At 55.6% G+C, this 17265-nt stretch overlaps 1 protein-coding gene across 1 annotated transcript; it reads right to left on the reverse strand.

Moving 5' to 3' along the window:
* Window positions 1-1488: 1488 nt before the first annotated feature.
* Window positions 1489-1950, reverse strand: BGZ61DRAFT_313081 (uncharacterized protein; the record flags this gene model as incomplete). The annotated part of the gene is made up of 1 exon (XM_046238836.1): window positions 1489-1950. A coding segment is annotated over one exon (462 nt), but the record flags the coding sequence as incomplete, so codon positions are not given.
* Window positions 1951-17265: the final 15315 nt, after the last annotated feature.

Below are 17265 nucleotides of genomic sequence, written 5' to 3' on the forward strand. Positions count from 1 at the left end.
GTCGCTGTCGGAAGTACAGCCAGTTGAAGCCGGTGTGCAAATCCCGGTATCAAGAGCACAAGTCTCCCCGGGACCGCAATCACTGTCAGATGTGCATCTAGTCGATGCGGTACAGATACCGGTATCGATTGTACAGGTCTCCCCAGTACCGCAATCGCTATCAGATGTGCATGCAGTTGAAGCTGGTGCACATATTCCAGTATCAATCGCACAGGTCTCTCCGGTGCCACAATCGCTATCGGACGTGCAGCCGGATGATGTCGTGCAAATACCGGTATCGATTGTACAGGTCTCTCCAGTACCACAGTCGCTGTCAGACGTGCAACCGGATGTAGCTGGTGTGCAAATCCCGGTATCGATCGTACAGGTCTCTCCCGTGCCGCAATCACTATCAGATGCACAGCCAGTTGATGCCGTGCAAACACCGGTATCAGTCGTGCAGGTCTCACCAGTAGCGCAATCAGTATCAACACTGCAAGCCGGGGTACAGACGCCTCCAGATGAACAAGTTTGGCCGCTGCCGCATTGATCATCGGATGTACAACCCGTGCCGGTTGTAGGAGGCGTGCAGGTACCGGAGTTACAAGTCTCGCCTGTTGCACAATCGGCATCAACAGTGCAAGTAGCAACACAGACACCCGAGACACAAGCTTCATTTGAGCCGCATTGATCGTCAGTCGAGCAGTCTGTAGATCTAGGCGTGCAAACTCCGGCATTGCAGGTTTCCCCGCTTGCACATTCATCGTCAGATATACAGGGTATGTCAGGTGTGCAAGTTCCGGATAGACAGTTGACGCCCGAATCGCACTCGCTGGTAGAAGAGCAGCTTGTAGAGTCAGGCGTGCAGACTCCGGAGTTACAAGTCTGACCTGGGGTACAATCACTATCAGATGAGCAACCTGTAGAGCCAGTTGTGCAGACTCCAGCATTGCAAGTTTGCCCCGAGGCACAGTCGCTATCTGACGAACAGTCTGTGGAGCCGGCTGTGCAGACTCCGGAATTGCAGGTTTGGCCCGAGGCACAGTCACTGTCTGATGAGCATGTAGAACCAGTTGTGCAAACACCGGAGTTACAGGTCTGACCTGAGGCACAGTCACTATCAGATGAGCAGCCTGTAGAGTCAAGCGTGCAGACTCCGGAGATACAGGCTTCCCCGGTTGCACAATCGCTATCAGATGAGCAGCCTTTAGAACCAGTTGTGCAGACTCCGGCATCGCAGGTTTGACCTGACGTACAATCGCTGTCAGAGGAGCAGGCTGTGGAGGCAGGTGTACAGGCTCCATCGGTGCAAGTTTCTCCAGTTGCACAGTCTGTATCAGACGAACAGTCTGTCGAGGCAGGCGTGCAGACTCCAGAGTTACAGGTCTGACCTGAGGCACAGTCGCTGTCGGAAGAGCAGCCTGTAGAGCCAGTGGTACACACTCCGGCATTGCAAGTTTGCTCTGAAGCGCAATCACTATCAGATGTGCAGCCTGTAGAACCGGATGTGCAAACGCTAGAGTCACAAGTTTGACCTGAGGGACAGTCGCTGTCTGATGAGCAGCCTGTGGACCCAGGTGTGCAGACTCCGGCATCGCAGGTCTCTGAGCCTACACAGTCGGTATCGGATGAACAGCCATCCGGAGAACAAGCGCCGGAGACACAACTCTCTCCCGTGCTGCACTGAGTGCTGGCCGTACATCCATCCGGAGAGCAGTTGCCAGATACACAGCTCTGGCCATCGGGGCAAGTGTCGCTGGAATCACAGGTACTTGGAGACCCAGGTGTGCAAACACCACTATCACAGCTCTCCCCGGTTGCGCATTCACTATCAGATGAACAGCCATCCGGTGAGCAATTGCCAGCGACACAGGCCTCTCCAGTGCCGCACTGAGTGCTAGACGTACATCCGTCGGGAGAACAGGTGCCAGATACACAGCTCTGGCCAGCAGGGCAGGCGTTGCTAGAGTCGCAGGCGACCGGAGAGACAACTGTACAGACTCCGGCGGTGCAAGTTTCGGTGGAAGGACAATCGGCATCAGAAGTGCAGTCGGATGGAGAACATGTTCCGGATATACAGTTCTCGTTGTCAGGGCATTGGCTGGTAAGGGTGCAGTCAGATGGAGAGCAAGATCCAGATATGCAGTTTTCGCCCGAAGGACAACCGTCGGTTGCTGTGCAAGTTGTAGCGCCAGACGTGCAGACTCCAGCATCGCAGGTTTCTCCGCTAGCGCATTGAGCATCAGAAGTGCACTCCTCGGGAGAACAAGACCCAGATATACAGTTCTCGCCTGAAGCACAGTCACTGGTTGCTGTGCATGTTGAAGAGCCAGGTGTGCATACTCCACCAACGCAGGTTTCGCCAGCAGCGCAATCTGCGTCACCCGTGCAAGGGGTGTCAACAATGCAGATCGTAGATACGCAAGACTCTTCGGTGCCACACTCGTCGTCGGATGTGCAGGGAGCTGGGGAACAGACGCCGGAGATACAGTTCTGACCAGCATCACACTCGCTGGACAACGTGCAACCTGACGAGCCTGGCGTGCAAACTCCGCCGTCACAAGTTTCGGTAGAGGGACACTCAGTATCATCGGTGCAGTCAGACGACGAGCAGACCCCGGATACACAGCTCTCATCATTAGGACACTGGCCGCTGGTTGTGCAACCAGTAGAATCAGGTGTGCAGGATCCAGAGACACAGCTGGAGCCGCTATCACAATCAGTGCTAGCTGTACAGCTTGATGTGCCGGCGGTACAAACTCCGTTGTTGCAAGTCTCATCGGCAGCACACTCGCTATCAGTGGTGCAGCCAGATGCAGTGCAGACTCCAGATACACAGCTTTCGTCAGTAGGACACTGGCTACTAGATGTGCAACCAGTAGAATCAGGTGTGCAAGATCCGGAAACGCAGCTAGAGCCGCTATCACAATCAGTGCTAGTTGTACATTCTGATGTGCCAGCGGTACAAACTCCGTTATTGCAAGTCTCGCCAGAAGAGCAGTCTGTATCAACAGTGCATTCTGGCGATGTAGAGCCAGTTGTACATACTCCGTTGCTACAGATCTCGCCAGAAGAACAATCTGTATCAATATTGCATTCTGGGGTAGTAGAGCCAGTTGTGCACACTCCACTGGTGCAAACCTCGCCAGAAGAACAGTCTGCATCAACAGTGCATTCAGGTGTAGAGCCAGTTGTGCAAACTCCATTACTGCAGATCTCACCAGAAGAGCAGTCTGTATCAGCAGTGCATTCGGGGGTTGTGCACACTCCACTGCTGCAGATCTGGCCAGAAACACAGTCTGAATCAACGGTGCAGTCTGGAGATGTTGAACCAGTTGTGCAGACTCCGTTGTTGCAGGTCTTTCCAGAAGAACAGTCCGTATCAAGAGTGCATTCCGGTGACGTAGAACCAGTCGTGCAGACTCCGTTACTGCAAATCTCGCCAGACGAACAATCTGAATCAACAGTGCAGTCTGGGGATGTAGAGCCATCGGTACAGACTCCAGTGGTGCAGATCTGGCCAGAAGCACAGTCTGAATCGACAGAACAGGCTGGGGACGTAGAACCGGTTGTGCAGACTCCGTTATTACAAGTCTCACCAGAAGAACAGTCTGTATCTGATGTGCATTCTGGCGATATAGAGCCAACGGTGCAGATTCCTCCGTTGCATATCTGCCCAGAAGAACAGTCTGCATCAACAGTACATTCCGGTGTCGTAGAGGCGGTTGTGCAGATACCTCCGTTACACGTCTGCCCAGAAGAACAATCTGCATCGACAGTACACTCTGGCGATGTAGGTCCAGTTTTGCAGGTCCCGCTGACACAGATCTGGCCGGAGGAACAGTCTGCGTCAATACTACACTCTGGTGATGTAGGTCCAGATGTACACACTCCGCCACTGCAAATCTGGTCGGAAGAACAGTCGCCATCAACAGTACACTCTGGGGACGTGGAGCCAGCTGTGCAGACTCCGTTGCTGCAGGTCTCTCCGGAAGCACACTCGCTGTCAGAGCTGCAACCAGATGAAGTGCAGACTCCAGAAACGCAGCTTTCACCGGATGGACACTGGCTAGTCGCTGAACAGCCTGTAGGGTCAGGCGTACAAGTGCCGGAAACACAGCTGGAGCCACTATCACAGTCGGTGCTAGCTGTGCAGCCTGTAGATGGTGAGCCAGGCGTGCAGACTCCGGCTTGACAAGTTTCGCCGGAAACACACTGGTCGTCGTTAGTACAATCGGACGGGGAACAAACCCCAGATACACAGCTCTCGTTAGTAGCACAGTCAGTGCTGGCTGTACAGCCTGTCGAGTCAGGCGTGCAGGATCCGGATACACAGCTCGAGCCGGCGTCACACTGAGAGCTCGCAGTGCAGCCAGGAATAGGAGTACAAGTGCCGTTTACACATGTCTCATCATCGGCACAGTCAGTATCGGCGGAGCAGGGTGTGTCGACTATGCAGATGGTAGCAACACAGCTTTCTCCGTCGGTACACTCGTCGCTGGTGGCGCAAGGAGGATCACAAACTCCAGAGACGCAGGTCTGTCCAGTTCCGCAGTCAGAATCGTCGGTACAAGCTGGTACAACTATACAGCTGCCGGAGACGCAAGTCTCTCCAGCTCCAGTGCAGTCTGAGTCCACGGTGCATTCTGGAGTGCCAGCTGTGCAACTACCAGATACGCAAGTCTGTCCAGTCCCACAGCCAGAATCATCGGTACAAGCCGGTGCAACTGTACAACTGCCAGATACGCAAGTCTCTCCAGCTCCAGTGCAATCAGAGTCCACGGTGCATTCTGGAGTACCAGCTGTGCAGACTCCGGCAGTACAGGTTTCGTTGCTCGCACACTCGCTATCCTGAGTGCAACCAGATGGAGAGCAAACTCCAGAGACACAGCTCTCGCCTGTAGCACACTCACTGCTAGCCGTGCAGCCTGTTGAATCAGGCGTACAGATTCCGGACACGCAGCTTGAGCCGCTGTCACAATCAGTGCTGGATTGGCAGCCAGTTGTAGGCCCAACTGTGCAGACCCCGGCCTCGCAGGTCTCGGAAGAGGGACATTCGCTATCAGATGTGCAGCCAGATGATGTGCAGACGCCAGATACGCAGCTATCGCCAGCGACACAGTCGGTGCTAGCTGTACATCCCGTGGAATCAGGTGTGCAGGTGCCGGACACACAACTCGAGCCGTCATCACAGTCGCTGTTGGATTGGCAATCGGTGGGAGAACCGGGAGTACAGACACCGGCATCACAGGCCTCGCCGGAAGGACAGTCAGTATCAGAGGTGCAGTCAGATGGTGTGCAGACGCCAGATACGCAGCTCTCACCACTGCTGCAATCCGTGCTGGCTGTACATCCTGTGGAATTGGGTGTGCAAGTTCCTGACACGCAACTCTCTCCAGAGTCGCAGTCAGCACTCGATTGACAGTCCGCTGGAGGCCCGGCAGTGCAAACTCCGGCCTCACAGGTCTCACCAGATGGGCAGTCGCTGTCAGAGGTGCAGTCGGATGACGTACAGACCCCAGATACACAACTCTCACCACTACTGCAGTCGGTGCTGGCTGAACATCCTGTGGAATCCGGTGTGCAAGTCCCTGAGACACAGCTCTCTCCAGAGTCGCAGTCGGTACTGGATTGACATTCTGCTGGAGACCCAACAGTACAAACTCCAGCCTCGCAGGTCTCGGTAGAGGGACAGTCACTGTCAGAGGTACAGCCGGATGGTGTACAAACCCCAGATACACAACTCTCACCACTGCTGCAGTCGGTGCTCGATGTACATCCCGTGGAATCAGGTGTGCAAGTTCCCGATACACAGCTCGAGCCAGAATCACAGTCCGTACTAGATTGACATCCCGGCGGAGACACAACAGTGCAGACTCCAGCCTCGCAGGTCTCAGTAGATGGGCAATCGCTATCAGAGGTACAGGCGGATGGCGTACAGACACCAGATACACAGCTCTCGCTGGTGCCGCATTCGGTACTAGCCGTACATCCCGTAGAATCAGGTGTGCAGGTTCCCGATACGCAACTCTCGCCAGTTCCGCAGTCACTGCTGGTTGTGCAGGCTGGAGACCCAGCAACGCAGACTCCGTTCGAACAGGCCTCGCCGTCGGCACAGTCTGTATCGGCAGAGCAAGGGACGGTAGACGTGCAGACAGAAGAAGCGCAACTCTCTCCTGGAGCACAATCGTCGTCCGTTGAACATCCGGCTGAAGTACAGACGCCAGAAGCACAGTTCTCGCCACCAGGGCACTCAGCGGTAGCTGTGCAGCCAGAGGGAGAACAGCTTCCAGAGACACAGCTCTCACCGGTGCTGCATTCAGAGCTAGACGTGCACCCTTCACCAGCGGTACAGATTCCGTCAACGCAGTCCTCGCCGCTAACACACTGAGCGGCAGACGTACAGCCAGATGGGGAGCAAACGCCCGAAATACACGTCTCGCCAGTTGAACACTGGCTGCTAGCGGTGCAACCCGTTGAGGTGCAACTGTTGGAGACACACGACTCTCCCGTGTTGCAGTCAGCGCTGCTGGTACATCCAGAAGCGGTACAGACGCCCGACTCGCAAGTCTCGCCAGCATTGCAGTTGTCGTCAGAGACGCAGCCCACGGCACAGAGTTGGCTCTGACACGTTTGACCCTCACCACAGTCATCGTTGGTGGCGCAGGGATTGGCAACGCAGATTCCTTGCTGGCAAGTCTCGTTCTCGGCGCATTCGTCGTCAGATACACAGCCGATGTCGACAATGCAGATTCCGCCCGAGCAAGTATGGCCGGTTTCGCAGCTGGTGGCATCGTCACAGGGAACGACACAATTGTTACCCTGGCATACTTGACCGGTAGCGCATTGAGCGTCGGTGGTACATTCAGGGCCGGCAACGCAGCTCCCGCTCTGACAGACCTCGCCGGTAGCACATTGAGCGTCAGCTGTACATCCAGTGACGACAACGCAGCTCCCGCTCTGACAGACTTCGCCGGTAGCACATTGAGCGTTAGTAGTACATTCAGGGGCGACAACACAGCTCCCGGCTTCGCAGATTCGTCCAGTCTGGCACTCGCTGTCGGTGGTGCAAGTGTCGGTAACACAGGATCCATCCTGACAAGTCTGGTTGGAGTCGCATTCGCTGTCTGAAGTACACGAGCCAGCAACACAAACTCCGCCTTGGCAGATCTCGCCCACGGCGCAACCTGTGTTAGTTCCGCAGACGGTGAAGCAGGTTCCAGAAGAACAGATCTGGCCGGTGCTGCAGTCAGAGTTGGAGGTACACTCAGGAGTGGTCGTGCAACTTCCGTCAACACAGGACTGGCCGTCGCTGCACTGAGCGTCGGATGTACATGCATCCACGCAAGCCCCGTCCTGACAAGTCTGACCGGTGCCACACTGGCTACTATCAATACACGCGGTAGGATCAGTAGTAACACAAGTACCGGCTTGACAGGTCTGGCCGGTAGAACACTCGCTGTCGGTGGTGCATGTAGTAGGACCGGTAACCACACAAACACCTGCTTGACAGGTTTGGCCTGTAGCACACTCGCTGTCTGTTGAACATGCGGGAGCAGCACACATGCCAGATTGGCAGGTTTGACCGACGGTGCAGTCTGCGTCGGCGGTACAAAGAGTTTGGCACATTCCAGACTGACAGATCTGGTCGAGATTGCAGTCATCGGTCGTTGAGCATCCTTCAACACAGGTTCCAGACTGGCAAGTTTGCGTGGCGGTGCAGTCGGCGTTGGATAGACACTCGTCAATAACACAAGTTCCAGCGGTACAAGACTGTCCGTCACCGCAATCACTATCTGTCGCACAGGTCCGGTCGGTGCAGGTTCCGTCGAGGCACTGCTGGTTCTCCAGACACTCGGAATCCGTGTTACAACCACCCTCGATACAGATTCCGCCAGAGCAGACGCCGTTCTGGCAGTTGTTCTCGGTGTCACATGCAGTGACGCAGGATCCAGATGAACAGGTTTGCCCCGTCGGGCATTCGGTATCAGAAGTACACGCAGGACTGACAATGCAGATACCGTCTGAACAAATCTGGCTCCCGGCGCAATCACTGCTGGTGCTGCATGGCTTTGCAATGCAGGTTCCGTCCTGACAGATTTGAGTGGCAGCGCAATCGCTGTTCGCAGTGCATACCACCGACTTCACGACACAGGCTCCGGCCTGGCATATCTCATCAGAACTGCAGTCGCTGTTCAAGAAGCACGTCGTCGGTGCTGCAACGCAGGCTCCATCAGTGCAGACTTGGCCTTGAGTACAGTCTGTATCCGTGCTGCATGTCGTCGGTGCTGCAATGCAAGATCCATCAGCGCAGACTTGGCCTGCCGCACACTGACTGTCTTGAGTGCATCCAGTCGAGCCGATAGGGACACAAATGCCGTCCACGCAAGTCTCGCCGTCATCACATCCAGCGTCGTTTGTACAGTCATCGCCTGCCACACAGATGCCGCCGTTGCAGATCTGCTGGCCATCGCACTCGATCGACGAAGCACACGTAGGCTTGCAAGAGCCTGCGCTGCAAACCTCGTTGGCGCCGCAGTCAGAGTCGATGCCGCACTGCACACACTTGCTGTCGATGCAGAGCAGATCCCCGGTACACTCAGCGTTGGTCGAGCATTGCGCGGTCGAAACCACACAGGCTCCGTTGGTACAAACCTCTGAGGTACCGCAATCCGAGTCCTGGGTGCAGGTGGTCGGGGCAGTGACACAAGATCCAGATATGCAAACCGTCCCGGGAGTGGTACACTGGCTGTCTTGAGTACATTCCGTTGGTGATACAGCAATACAGGAGCCATTGACGCAAGTCTCGCCGTCGTCGCATCCTGAATCATCTGTACAGTCCTGGCCTGAGACGCAAATGCCTCCATTGCAAATCTGCTGAGCACTGCAGTCGGTTGATGTAGTACAGGCAGGCTTGCAAATATTACCACTGCAGACTTGGTTGGCGCCGCAGTCAGAGGTGATGGCGCATTGAACACAATTGCTGCTGATACAGATTAAGCCGTCAGAGCACTCGGAATTGCTTGAACATTCAGCGGGAGCTGTAACACAGACACCGTTGGTGCAGACGTTTCCAGTGCCGCACTGGCTATCCTGGGTGCATCCAGTTGGGGATACAACAACACAGACGCCATTGACGCAAGTCTCACCGGTTGAGCACTCAGCAGTGGTCGAACATTCAGTGGGAGCTGTAACGCAGACTCCGTTGGTGCAGACGTTCCCAGTGCCACACTGGCTATCCTGGGTACATCCAGTTGGGGATACAGCAACACAGACGCCGTTAACGCAAGTCTCGTCACCAGAGCACTCAGCATTAGTCGAGCATTGGGAGGGAGCTGTAACGCAGACTCCGTTGGTGCAAACGTTTCCAGTGCCACACTGGCTGTCCTGGGTGCATTCAGCTGGAGATACAGCAACACAGGAACCATCAACACAGGTTTCGCCGTCATCACATCCAGAATCGTTGGTACAGTCCTCTCCCGAGACGCAGATGCCGCCGTTGCAAATCGTCTGGCCATCGCACTCGGTGGACGTGCCGCAAGTGGGCTTGCAGACTCCAGCAGTGCAAACTTCGTTGGTGTCGCAGTCAGAGTTGATGCCGCATTGGACACATTGGCTGCCAATGCAGATCAAGGCGCCAGAGCAGTCAGCGTTTGTATCACACCCGCCGGCGGTCGAGACGACACAGCTGCCGTCGGTGCAGACTTGGCCTGCCGCACACTGGCTGTCCTGGGTGCATCCAGTCGATCCCACGGCGGGGACACAGTTGTTGTTGGTGCAGACCTCGCCAGTGCCGCAATCAGCATTTGCATTACATCCTCCAGTAGTTGAGACGACGCAGATACCGGCAGTGCAGATCTCGCCAGTGCCGCAGTCAGAGTTCGTATTGCATCCACCAGTGGTTGAGACGACACAGATACCGTTTGTACAGACTTGGCCGGTGCTGCAGTCAGTGTTCGTATTACATCCTCCAGCAGGTGAGACGACACAGATGCCGTTGGTGCAGACTTCACCGGTCCCGCAGTCAGTGTTCGTACTACATCTTCCAACAGGTGAGACGACGCAACTACCGGCAGAGCAGATCTCGCCAGTGCCGCAGTCAGCATTCGCGCTACATCCGCCAGTGGGTGAGACAACACAGATGCCGTCGGTACAGACTTCGCCAGTGCCGCAGTCAGCGTCTGTGTCACATCCTCCAGCGGTTGAGATGACACAGTTTCCGCTGGTGCAAACTCCGCCGGTACCACAGTCGGCATCGGTATTACATTTACCAGTGGTTGAGACCACACAGTTGCCGTTGGTGCAGACTTCGCCAGTGCCACAATCAGCGTTTGTGTCACATCCTCCAGCAGTTGAGACGAGACAACTCCCGTCAGTGCAAACCTCGTTGCTGGCACAGTCAGAAGACGCAGTGCATCCAGGCTCGCAGGCACCGCTCTTGCAGACACCACCGGTACCACAATCAGAGTCGGCGGAGCATGTAGCTGGCTCGCTCACGCAGGCTCCGTTCTGGCAAATCTGATCCTCCCCGCAATCTCTATTGCGCGAGCACTTGTTGTTTGGGGGAGGTACACAGATATTGTTTTCGCAAGTGTCGTCGTCCAGGCAATCTGAGCTGCTGTTGCAAGACAAGACACATGAGCCGCTTCGACAGACGTTGTCTTCGGGACAGTCGGTGTCGCTGGAGCAGTTTTGGTCTGTGTCGGGGACGCAAACACCGTTCACACAGGTTGCGTCGTCACATTCGGAGTCGTTTTGGCAAACTTCTCCTTCCACACAGATACCGCCCGCGCAGATCAGAGTGCCGTCGCAGTCCGTAGTTCGAGCACACGAGGTAACACAAACTCCGTTTTGGCAGATGTCGGAATCAGGGCATCCCGAGTTGGAAGTGCAAGTTCCTCCAGTAGTGCCTTGTCCACCGTTTCCACTGCCATTTCCACCGCTGCCTCCAGAACTGCCTCCAGAACTGCTTCCAGAGGTGGTTGTAGGGCTAGTTGCAGAGTTTCTTGTAGAACTGCTGCCAGAGCCGGTACCAGAGCCGCTTCCGGATCCACTTCCGGAGCCGGTGCTGGAGCCACTTCCGGAGCCACTTCCGGAGCCACTTCCAGAACCACTTCCAGAACCACTTCCAGGGCCGCCTCCATCGCTGCCTCCCGTGGTGTCTATTGGCATCCGCGTACAGAAGTTGAACAAACAGATATTGCCGGTCGGGCAGGCTACGCCTCCGCAGTTGCCGGCATTGCCTCCAGCGACACAGACTCCGAGGATGCAGAAGTTGGTGGCTGGGCAGGGCACTCCGATGGCCACACAGGCGGCAGCTTTGAGGACGGGTGCGCAAAATCCGTTGAGGCAAACCTCGCTGGTGCCACAGACACTGCCCTGCTGGCGTCGAAGAAGCCGGACAAGACGGCTGTTAGAAGCACCACAAGCAGACGGGTCTCCGGCAGCAAGGCATTCCTGGTTGACGCAAAGGCTATTAGGAGCACAACTCGGTCTACACTCTTCACTGCCATCAGGGTCTCCTTCGATTCCCTGCTCGCCATTGCTTCCAGCGGTCGTCTGTTGGGGGGGCTGGCCGTTGTTGGCGCCCTCGGTGGATTGATCGGGGTTTTGGCCATTGTTTCCTACTACGGTTCCTTGGGGGGCACCACCATCCGCGCCTGCAACTGAGGTTCCTTGAGGGATGCCACCATCCACGGCTCCAACTGAGGTTCCTTGAGGGATGTTGCCATCCACAGCTCCAGTAGAAGTTCCTTGGGGGACACCGCCATCCACAGCTCCAGCTGAGGTTCCTTGAGGGATGCCGCCATCCACAGCTCCAGCTGAAGTTCCTTCAGGGATGCCGCCATCCACGGCTCCAGCTGAAGTTCCTTGAGTGTTACCACCATTTCCACCTACGGCGGTGGTATCTTCGTTTTGGCCTTGTTGACCAAAGGTTCCGTCTTCTTCATCTTGGCCTCCAGCATTGGAGGTGGCTGCGGGAGTATCGCCATTCCCGGCTCCAGCAGATGTTCCTTGAGGAGCACCGTCATTTGCGACTCCAGCAGATGTTCCTTGAGGGGCATCGCCATTCGCAGCTCCAGCAGATGTTCCTTCAGGGGCACCGCCATCTGCAGCTCCAGCGGAGGTACCTTGAGGGTTACCACCATTTCCGCCTACGGCGGTGGTGTCTTCGTTTTCACCTTGTTGACCAAGGGTTTCCTCGTCTCCATCTTGACCTCCGGTGGCTGCGGGGGTGTCACCATTCCCAGCTCCAGCAGAGGTTCCTTGAGGGGTCCCGTCATTCGCGGCTCCAACGGAGGTCCCTTGAGGAGCACCGTCATTTGCGGCTTCAACAGATGTTCCTTGAGGAATACCACCATTCTCGTCTGCAACGGAGGTTCCTTGGGGGATGCCGTCATTCCCGGTTCCAGCAGAAGTTCCTTGAGGAATACCGCCGTTCCCGTCTCCAGCGGCGGTCCCTTGCGGGATGCCGTCATCCGCGGCTCCAGCGGAGGTTTCTTGAGGCGTACCACCATTCGCGGCTCCAGCAGATGTGCCTTCAGGGATATTGCCATCTGCGGCTCCTACAGAGGTTCCTTGAGGGGTGTCGCCATTGCCGCCTACGATGGCAGTGCTTCCGCTTTCGCCTTGTTGACCGGAAGTTCCCTCGTCTCCATTCTGATCCTGGCCATTCTGATCTTGTCCATTCTGATCCTGGCCATTCTGATCTTGTCCATTCTGATCCTGGTCATTCTGATCTTGTCCATTCTGATCCTGGCCATTCTGATCTTGTCCATTCTGGTCTTGTCCATTCTGATCTTGTCCACTCTGGCCTGCGACACGGGAGGTAGCTGGTGGTACATCGCCATTGTCAGCTACGCGAGTAGAAGCAGCCCCATTGCTGCCTCCACCGATACCTCCATCGCGGCCAGTCGCGCTCGTGCGTGGCTCGCCGTCAACCGCGTCTCCGGGCGTCGTGCTCCCCGGCACCTGAGTGTTCCCGCCGGCACTGAGGTCGCCTCCTGTGGACCCGGCGTTTTCGTCGGGAGGAGTGCTACTGGCAGAATCGTCGGAAGAGCAAAAGGTAAGTCCAGGGGGCGGCGGTTGGCGGTCCCAGAGGTGGTTGACGCAGACTCCGGTGACACAAACCTGTGACTTGTTACAAACTTGGCCGTGGTCGCCGCACTCGGACAGATCAAGGCCGATGTGGAGAGGCAGGCATGCGTCTTTATAACACACTTCTCCAGATGCACAAGGTTGGTTGGATGGTCCGCAGCCGTCGTTGGCGGTGGCGGTGAGATTAAGACGTCTGCAATATCCGCCTAGACACAGCTCGCCGGCCGTGCAGTTGAGGTCCTTGACACCGCAATTGTACGAGTCGGTCACTACAATAAGCGGGCGGCAGATGCCATCCCGACACGGGGCGTCAAGGGGGCAATCGTCGTGGGACTTGCATCCTTGGGAGTTCGTTCCTAGTTTAAAGGGTGTGCAAACACCCTCGAAACACCAGTTTCCTGGCTCGCAGACGGTCATGGACTCGCCGCAGATATAAGGGTCGGTTCCAATGTCGATGTTGACGCAAACTCCGTTCACGCAGAGCTCGCCCGGTTCGCATGGTTCCTTGGATTGGCCGCAGTGGAGGGGGTCCACGACGACCTGGATCGGCTTGCATTCTCCGTCTTCGCCGCACCACTGCCCGGTCTTGCAGGGCTTGCCCGAGGTGCCGCAGTTGTATGGGTCGGTGCTGGTGAAGTTGAGGGGGACGCATGATCCGGTGATACATAGTTCGCCTGGTTTGCAGGCATGGTTGGCGTAACCGCAGTTGAAGAGATCGTATCCGATAACGTTCGTGGTGCAGGTTTCGCCTACGCAAAGGCTCGATTCGGGGCAGTTGTCGATGTTTACCTCCAGTCGGGGGAGGAGTACGTTGAATTGGTCCTCTCTATGGGCCAAAGAGGAGGTGGCATCTACTAGCGGGACGGCAACAAGAGCCGCCATGGCCGCCAGCAGACGCCGGTTGAGACATCTACTCATCTTAGCCGTGAATACTAGGTGTTGCTATTCAGGTGGCCAAACCTGGGTGAGTGCTCAGCAGAGAGTTTGAGCACGCCATGTTTCCTATATACATCCATTCTTTGCCATCTCCCTCGCCCTCTCATTCCCCGGATGGGTAGAGAGGGCCCATCTTGCCAGGTGGGGTGGTTCGACTGCTCATGTCCATTGGGGCTATTCCCTTCAAGTGAGGCGCATTCCAATCCCTTGTGTCTCCGCCAAGAGGTCCTGTCTTTGCGGACGGTGTGGCGGGTCGATCTCTGCAACAGATCTAGACTTGCTGTTTCCCGCGTAGCTCGAACTCTGATGGCGATGCTGTAATAGAAGCCTACTCAGGCCGTACCGTCGCCGTTCTCTCTCCTCCTTAATCCACGGCTGGCAGATGTCCCTACGCGGGTGAGCAGCGCGTGGCCATTCGGGGCGCGTCATTCATGCGCAAGGTTCAGATGGCTTGGAGATCCAAGATTCAGCCGCTGCTCCTGGGGCTTTAGCGTAGTGGGCGGCGTCTATGCTCCGATAGGAGGCAGAAAGGCAAGAATAGCCGGAAGGGAACGCCTGCGTGGCGTCGTTTCTGCAAAGGGTATGCAGGATGCTGCATACACCGGGGAAGATTTACAAGACAGGCCAGAGTCCAGTGTCTCAGGGAGATTTGCTTTGTTTCTGGATATGCGCCTGGGTAGATAGGTCATACAGCCATGAGACAACCCGGCGATGATGTTTCGGGCTTGGGTGCAGCTTGAGTCTGGGCAGGACCAGCCGTGACGAGGGACGGACGACCGGAGCAGACGACCCGAACGGGAGAAAAGCTGGAGACTGCGGAGTCGCCAAATGGAGGCGCAATACAGGACACACACACACATGATTGAGGCACAAGGTTGAGGTGAGGCAAGAAAGAGAAAAGAGGAACTCATATTGACTTTGTACAGCGAGGGAGGGAAGCCAAGAGACTCTGCTCGGCCCGCACTGTACAGCCCCGGCGCAACGTGGCACTGCCGCATCGTGCGAATTGTGTCATGGCAACAGTGCGGGCCACGGCTCTCGGCTCTCGGGCGCTTGCCGGAATGTGGCTACCGTCGATCGGCACGCCCCCGCCTTTCCGCATCTGCTCCACCTCGTAAATCTCGCCAATCTGGCTTCGGGCTGAGGGTGTCGCTCTTGATGAGGGCCGTTCATCTCACACCAATCCCGCGGAATGCCATGCAAATAAGCTCACCGGCCCTAGACTTAGCCGGGACCCGTCGATGCATCCGTTTTGTTGTCAATTGTGACATCTGATGATTCACAAACCTGTCGATTTGTCTCCCAAACCACCGATCGGTGATATCCGGCTCGATCTTCGTGTAATACCCAGATATGAACACGGAATGAATCGCCAAAATGACCCCTTCTTACAATATCAGGCTCGTCAATTAATTCAACAGGTCAATATCTCCATGGGAAATATTCATCAATAAGCCGTCAGGGGCGATTTTCCTCATGTATCGTTGATACCGGCTCTCTAAATTAATTGTACTGTCTCCTACCCTATACCCCAGGCAACCCCCCTGCCCCTCCGCAACACAAGCTTTGATGACATTCAGCAATTACACCTCGCCGGCTAACCCTCAATCTCACGATGCAATTGCCGGTCGTGTGCAGCTGAGATGAGGAGCTAGCGGTTGGGTCTCTCCAATCAATTCCTGAGGCGTGCTGTCGGATCAGGTGCAGGGAGGAGAAGATGGGGCTAATATCTGAGAATTGGCACGTCTAGAACTCCAGATGCCACCCCCAGATCCACACCATCGCCGACCTCAACACTCCCTGCTGATGTCGGCCCGTGGTCGCGCTTGCGGCCTCCGTTCAGCCGTGTAAACGACTAGCTTCGGAATTACCAGCCTCGTATTCAGCTGTATCAACCCAATTTTGATCTCAGCACCACTGTTGACCAAAATGGGCCGTGAATTCCCTTAGTCACCGTTTCGACTGGAGGCGTAAAGTCTCCCCAATCCGTACTGCGTAGGTGCCACAACCTTGTTTTTAGCGGACGGCCCCCAGAATGCTCGCAGTCTCTTTATGGGGCCGACTCCCGTCGGCATTCGTATTCGGCCGCAGTGCGGTTGCGGCACCCGTCTGGTCTTGCGGTGCCGAAGTGTCACCAATGAAGGCCAATCCTTGAGGGATATCCGGAACATCGAACATGGTCTCGACCCAAGTCCCAGCCAATGGCTGGCTTCCTGCTTGAGGGAGAGATAAGTTTGGTTCACCCGCAAATCACCAACAAAAAAGCACACGTACAGATGAATAACCTTTGACGCCAGTTGCGGCTCCCAGATGAAGTGGTCTAGGGCTCTTGATCTACACTCGATACGTTGAATAGTGCATGAGATGGTCCATGTGGCGTCTTCCTTTCGGTCGGTTCCATGCCTGTTCCGTCCCGGTCGGAGCTTGCAAATAAAGTTAAGTGGGGTAGCCTTTGGGTTGAGTGCAGTGACTTGCAGCGGACCAAGAGCATTCAAATAGGACCATGTCAATACTTTAACATCTTTACATTGTTCATAGTTTTAGCAGTGATATAATTGAACATTCAGCTGTGGACCTCATCAACGAGGCATGTGGTTACCATTGCCGACTTTCACAAGGTGGATGTCGTTCTTTGAAACACAACAGAATCCCGGAAAAGAAAAACCGGAAAATACCAGAGTACCTACCCTATGCTTACGGAAACACTCCGTGTTCGGAAGGGTAAATATTCGCGCCTCCAAAATCCGTTCTCCGTCTCTCACACAATACAAGACCAGCTGAAAGTCGATCAATCGGGATCCAAGCGGGCCCACTCCATGGCGACCACGTGACACTCTTTTTGGACGTCCTTTCAACAAACTTCACAATTTCGTGAGAGCACTCATGGTCAAAAAAAGTTCATTCTGTCAGCGTCTACCATTGCTAGGCGTTATTGTGACCCGAAGTGTGCTCCGCAATTCGGCACAGGTCCCGAACTAGCTCATCTAAGATGTCTCACTCCATCGGAAATTAGAAGGTGGGCTCGTATGTACGCACCAGGAAAGGGGCCACTAGCAGACCTGAGGAACATTCCGTTGTTTGGTATCGAGATACTGTCCATTACATAGATGGTTATACTGTTCGTCGGGCTGATTCTTTCCACTGTCATAAAATCCCCAGGACTCCAGCAAACTACCGTAGTGGAGGTTACAATTGATTATTTGTCATATTGAAAGGCGAACCGGGATTTGATACAGGTGCCAGCAGTGCAGA

Source organism: Ilyonectria robusta (assembly GCF_021365365.1).
Source record: "Ilyonectria robusta strain PMI_751 chromosome Unknown BGZ61scaffold_2, whole genome shotgun sequence".
Taxonomy (NCBI): domain Eukaryota; kingdom Fungi; phylum Ascomycota; class Sordariomycetes; order Hypocreales; family Nectriaceae; genus Ilyonectria; species Ilyonectria robusta.